General features: G+C 67.7%; 1 protein-coding gene across 1 annotated transcript; it reads right to left on the reverse strand.

The window, feature by feature from the left end:
* Positions 1-358: 358 nt before the first annotated feature.
* Positions 359-5,697, reverse strand: TMEM240 (transmembrane protein 240). Its single transcript, XM_079942018.1, has 4 exons — positions 5,468-5,697; positions 5,163-5,269; positions 712-920; positions 359-579 (listed from the first exon to the last, which is right to left on the reverse strand). Exons 1-4 carry the CDS (start codon positions 5,522-5,524, stop codon positions 431-433), a joined length of 522 nt encoding a protein of 173 aa, XP_079798144.1. The 5' UTR covers positions 5,525-5,697; the 3' UTR covers positions 359-430.
* Between the last annotated feature and the right edge of the window lie 337 nt (positions 5,698-6,034).

Genomic DNA, 6,034 nt, shown 5'->3' on the forward strand with positions numbered 1-6,034 from the left:
GCCCGGGCCTCCCCCGGACCCCTGCCCGCGCCCCCACTGCGGGCCGCGGGCGCACACGCCTCATGCACGTGCCCCCGTGTGCAGACGTGGGCGCACCCGGCTCCCGGCCGTGCTCGCCTCCGGCAGAACTGGCTCCGGCTCCGGAAACCAGACGGACGGACGGAGAGACAGACGCGGGCGCACAGGAAGCCGCTGGTTTCCAGCGGCGGACGTGGTCCTGGGCTGGGCGGGCGGTCCCACCCGCGCCCCCGGTGCCGCTGTCCCCGCGCCCCCGCCCCGGCCCCACCCCGACCCCCTTTATAAAAAGAAGAGGAGACAGCACCTTCCGCCGGACGCGCCCGACGGCCGCGGGCGCCCTGGCCCGGGCCGGCCGTCCAGTCCCGTGAGCGTGGGCGCGGTGGCCGGCGGCCCCGCGAGTCCTGCGCGCGGCTCAGAGGTGCCGCGGGCTCGGGTGCCCGTTGTGGTAGAGTTTCTGCTTCACATGCACCATGTTCCCGGCCGCCTCCTCGAACGGCCTGTGTGGCCGCCGGCCCAGCTCCCGCAGGCTGCACAGCTTGGGCAGCCAGGTCCACGAGCCGTCTGCGGGGCGGGGGGCGCGGTCAGGGCGTGGGCTGGTGGGCGGGGCCGGGAGTGGGCATGGCGTGGGCGTGGGAGAGGGCGTGGCCCCGGCGCGGACGAGGCTGTCTCCGGGTCCCCGCGCCGCGCACTCACCGTAGCGCCGGCCCGCCCTCCAGGCGCGCACGGCGCAGTGCAGGACGCCGTCCATCCACACCAGGAACCAGCTGATGCAGAAGCCGAGCAGCAGCCCCAGCATGAGGTCGATCTCCTGCTTGGTGACGTTGTCTGTCACGAAGTAGTTCTCGGAGGCGTCCACCACAGACTGGTCCCCGTCGTACGGGATCACGTAGTGGACGTGGTGCCTGGGGGCGGCAGGGCGGGCTGGCACCTGTCCCGCGGGGCGGGCAAGCTGCACCCGTTTGCCTGCAGGGGTCTTTGAAGCAGACCTTGTGGGGTGCTGAGGTCGGGAGGGGCCAGCGCACTCGCCCAGGACCCGGGTCACCAGGTGGGAGGCTGCCCGCAGGAGGGGAGTGTGCGAGGTCATAGGTCAGCGTGAAGTCCAGTGGCTGGCCTCCACGCATCACCCTCGTCCCTCTGCCCAGCCCGGGGCTCAGAGGCAACCCTGACACGGTGACAGGAGCACAGCGCAGGTGGAGAAGGCGTACCGGGGCGAGGGCCCAGGCGGGGTGCCCCCGCCCAGTGACAGGGTCACAGCCCGCCCGTGGGCCTGTGCCCAGAGGCCCCCACTGGCTCCTGGGGCACTGCCCCTCTGGCCTCTCCCTCCCACCCTGCAGTCACTCCGCCCTTTCCTCAGCTTCCCCTCCAAGGAAAGCCACGTGGGATGAGCCCTGCCTTGGGCCTCTGGTCTTCCTTTTGCCCCTCTGTCCCTTGCAGGAACCTCCCCTGCCCCAGTTCTCTGTGCTTGAGGCCCGGGGGCACCCCCTTAACCGTGCCCCACACAGATCCCAGGTCCTGGGACAGACCCTGGACCATGGTCTGTCCCCTGCATCCCAGCACCCACTGAGGCCTGGGCCGTTCCCCTCAGCCTCCCCTCCCTTGACAATCCAGGCGGAGGCCACACTGAACCCTCCCCACAAGGCTCCCTCTAGCCTCAGGCCTGCCTGGATCCTCTCTTCCTCCAGGAAGCCCTTTGGGCCCCACGATCCCGGGTTGGGTGGCCCTGCCCAGAGACCAGTACCCAGGGCAACAGACTCTGGGCTCCACGCCCCCCCACCACCGACAGGAGGGCCGGGGAGAAGAAGCTGCAGGACCTGGGTGCCCGAGGCGTGTGGGGTCCGCGCACCCTGAGCCCCCAGTCACCCTGGGGCCCCTCCTTCCCCGAAGTGCAGGAGCCACCTTGGGGTGCGCCTGCCTGGCTCCCCTCCTACCGAGTCCCTCAGCTGGCTTCTCCAACTCTCCACCCCCAGCACGTCCCCGCGGCACCCCACGTCTGCTCTGAGCTCCAGCTGCCTGCATGGCGTCTCCACGTGGGATCTACAGACACCTCAGATTTGCACCTAAAAATAGCTCCTCCCTCCCCAACCTGCTTCTCCCCATCTTCCCTCGGTTACATGTCGACACCTCTGCCTGGTCTCCAGCTGAGATGGGTCCCCGTCCCCCCCTCGCAACTGAACATGAGCCACCCTCCCCGGCCCCCCAGGGACCTCCTCACAAACGGAAACCCCCCAGGACATCCCTGACCCCAGGCCCCTGTTGCCCGTCCATCACCGACATCCCTGTGCCAGTGGGGGCCACACAGTGCTTTCCACCCCGTGGAGACAGCAGCGGGCAGGCCCCATGTTACAGCCCTCCCGCTCCCCTGGGGACTCCTGGAGCCCATCCGGCTCAGCTTGTCCAGAGTAGGTGGGGCCTCAGCCACCACGGCCCCTTGAGCAGGGACCACCACACCTGGGTTAGTTGGAGAGGACTGCCTGACACATGGTGGCGGCCGTAGCTCATGTGGCCACAGCTCGCCAATGGCCCTCATCAGTCATCAATAGGGACGGAGAACCCTTGCTGAGCGCCGGAATGCGTAGCGGCAGAGGACGCCCTTCGTCACCCTGTGGCCAGGCCTCCAGCAGCTGGTAACACTGAGCGTCGCCGCCATCTCCTGCCCTCCTGCCTTCCCGACCCCGACAGGGAGGGTCTTCCTCGGGACCACGACTTCCTACCCCTGGACAGGGCAGGAAACTTGAAGATGGAGTCACCGAGGAAGCCAGAAACGCCCCTGCAAGTAGGACAAGGCCAGGGCCCCGACTGCCCCGGGGGTGGGGGGTGGGGGTGGGACCTCCAGGGGGTCAAAGGTCATGACCTGTGCCCCCATCGCTGTCCTAGCACCTGCCGCTCTTCCCCTGCTCCTTGTCCTCCTCCTTCCTCCAAGTCAGGCAGGCCCCGGGGTGGGGGTGGGGGGCAGGTGGGGGCTCAGGTCACCCACGTGCACACGTATTTCCGTGATGTGTACATACATGTGTCCTGCCTGGGCCACGCATGTTGCATGTGTCTACCTGAGGTCGGACGCATGTTGTGTATACACGCCGGCCACATGCACAGGACATGGCGTGTATACCATGGACTCGGCCCATGAGCTCCACATGTGTGCATGTGCACGCTCGCCCGGGCACGAGCACGGTGCGTGTCACATGGAGATGCACATGCACTGGGCTTTGCGCACAGCCATCCTCTCTGTGGGCACCGTGGCGTATGCACGGGTGTGCACCCACAGACACAGCCTGCCGGCACGCACGCTTCACAGCATTTACACACGTGTCCTCTGTATAAAATTCTCCGTCTCGGCATGTAGAAGGCACACAAGTGTGTGTGCGCCTTCTCTGCAAACGGGGTGTACACACAAGTCGAGTCCGTTGTGGCAACATGTGTACGTGGTTCGTACACAGAGGCCTGATATGCCAGACTGCACCCTGCAGACATTCACTGTGCCCACAGGGCGCACGCGGGTGCTGTATATTGTGTTACACACATGTACTGCGCATACACATGCATGTTGTCAATATACAAGAATACTTTGTACACGGAATTTACACATCCTGTATGTAGTGATGTGTACAAAGCACACATACATGGACACATACACACACGGAAACACTCTACGCCTACAGCAGGCGTGGCTCTCGTGTTGTCTGTGTCTAAGCTGTGCACTCAGGCCTCGCTGTGGCTTGCACTCCATGGGCGCTTGTTTTACACAATCCACGTGTACTCTGGACACTACATATGACCCATGCACATCCCCGGAGCAAATACACTCTGAAAACACACCCTGTCTGCCCAAAAGGGCCTCAGTGTGAGGTCTTAGGCACACATGTGCAGGTCACACTGCAACAGCCCTGCACGGAAAATGGGCCTCACTAATGTTTAGGGAGCTGAACCCTGGGCCGGTGGCGGGCACACCTCCGGTCTCCGGGAGGGTCTCAGGACCCCCGCTCACACCCCCAGGCTGGGTCGGCCCAGGGAGCGTGGAGCTGACCTCCTGCCGCTCCTTGGCCTTGGGCCGTGCGCACCAGGCAGGAACACGCGGATCTCCGCGAGGGTGTGGCCACCCAGCCAGCACTCCGGATGATTCCTGGCCAACACTCGTGAGGGCCGTTTACACGCCCATCTCCATCTGCCCTGCTGCCCATGTTCTGCTTCGACACCCGGTCTGCACGCACAGGCATGTAGCATGCTTAGTGAGGCATGAAACTGTCCTGTCTCTCACACACCCCTCGCCCAGTACGTGTGCACACGTCCCTGGAGCAGCAGCACAGGGCAGGGTCAAGAGCACGAGTTCCCTGCCGGCCGCGTGGCCCTGGGCAAGTCTGTCTGCTCAGCCTCTGTCCGCTCTCTCGGGGGCCCCAGCGTGCGTGGGGCTGAGGGGCTGCTGCGTGTGCGCACATGTATATGCACAGACGGTACACACATGCGCGTCTCATGAGAAGATGTTTATTTCGTACATGGACATACAAACATGCATGGCCAGGAAGACTCCATCACTACATGTGCACAGAATGGGGGGGGGGTCACAAAGTGGGTGTAGGGACCTGGGCTCTCCCCTCTCTCTGTGTGACCTTGAGCAGACTCCACCCCCGGCCTCAGTTCCTCCCGTGGACAGCGAGGGGGTTGGGCCAGATGCCCCTCAAGGTAGGCCCTGCCCACCTTGACCTTCTGCTCTTCCCCCTAGCTGGCTCCCAGGAAATTTCATGGACACAGCTCAGGGCCCAGGGAGGAGGATGGTGTCCTCTGTGGGCATAGCCGTGCGCAGGATCCCTCCCGGGACACCAGGCTGGGCTGCTGCTCTCCTGGTCTCCACGCCCCGGGCCAGGAGGCCCTGGACCCGTTCTGCCCGTCACCCGCGGGCCCTTTCTCTAAAGGCAATTTGGGAGGGGGTCCTACTGCCTCGGGCATGCTCCCCACTCCCGGAACACCTCTGTGCCACGGAAGCTGGCCGGTCCTTCCCCCACCCGGCCTGGCGCCAGCCTCAGCAGCCCCCACCGGCCTGGCCCAGCTGGGCCTTGCAGCCCGGCCTGCATGGCGCTCGCTGGAGCCCCAGTGGGCCCCACCTCCACCCCACATGTGTGATCACGCGTGTGCCCCTCTGGGCGCAGACTCACCGGCCACAGTTGCAGTGGCAGACGCGGTCCTCGCCCCGCAGGTGCGGGAGGATGTAGTTGTGGAATCGGTCCAGCAGCGCGTTCATGTCCATCAAGCACGCGATGGCCTGGAAGAGCCCATGACCGGTCAGCGCCGAGGAGCGACAGGCTGGGCCGGCGCCCCCCGGCGGGGGCCGACGCGCTGGGGATGGGGGAGCGCAGGCCGCCCGGGCCGGTAAACAAGGCGCGGGAGGGGGAGGCGGCGCGCGGGCGCGGAGGCGGGAGCGGGTGCGGGGAGCGGGCGCGCGGGAAGCCCCTCCGCTCACCATCACGATCGACGCCCCCAGAATCATGAAGATCATGGTGTTGGCGCTCATGGACATCGGGCGGGGCCGGGCCGGGCCGGAGCGCCGCCCCCCGGCCCCGGCGCCCCCCCGGCCCCGGCCCGATGCTGAGCCCCCGCCGCCTCTGCAGAGGTCAGCCCGCCGCGCACCCACCGCCGCCGGCCGGGGAGGAGGCGCGGGGCCGGCGCGGGGCAGGGGACGCGGCGCTCCCGGGGTCCTCGGCCGCCCGGCCCGCGCGCTCGCCGCGCCCGCCGCGCTCCGCTCCGCCCTCGGCTCTGCCTCCCGCTCTGCGCGCGGCGCGGCTCCGGCCCCCTCCCCCCGCGGCCTCCCCCGCGCCCGCCTCCCGGGAGGGACCTCGCCGCCCGCGGCCGCTCGCCCCCGCGACGCCGGCCGGACCCCTCCCCGGGGGCCGCAGGGCCCGCTCGCCCCCATCTGGCCAGTGCCGGCCCTGGCTGCCTGCCCAGCGCCCCTGGACCACGGGCCGCGTCCCGCCCCGACCCGCCGGGGCGATCCCGGAGAGGCCCCGGGCTTCCTTCCGCTCTCCTCCTC

This window comes from Stenella coeruleoalba (genome assembly GCF_951394435.1).
Source record: "Stenella coeruleoalba genome assembly, chromosome: 1".
NCBI classification, from domain to species: Eukaryota; Metazoa; Chordata; class Mammalia; order Artiodactyla; family Delphinidae; genus Stenella; species Stenella coeruleoalba.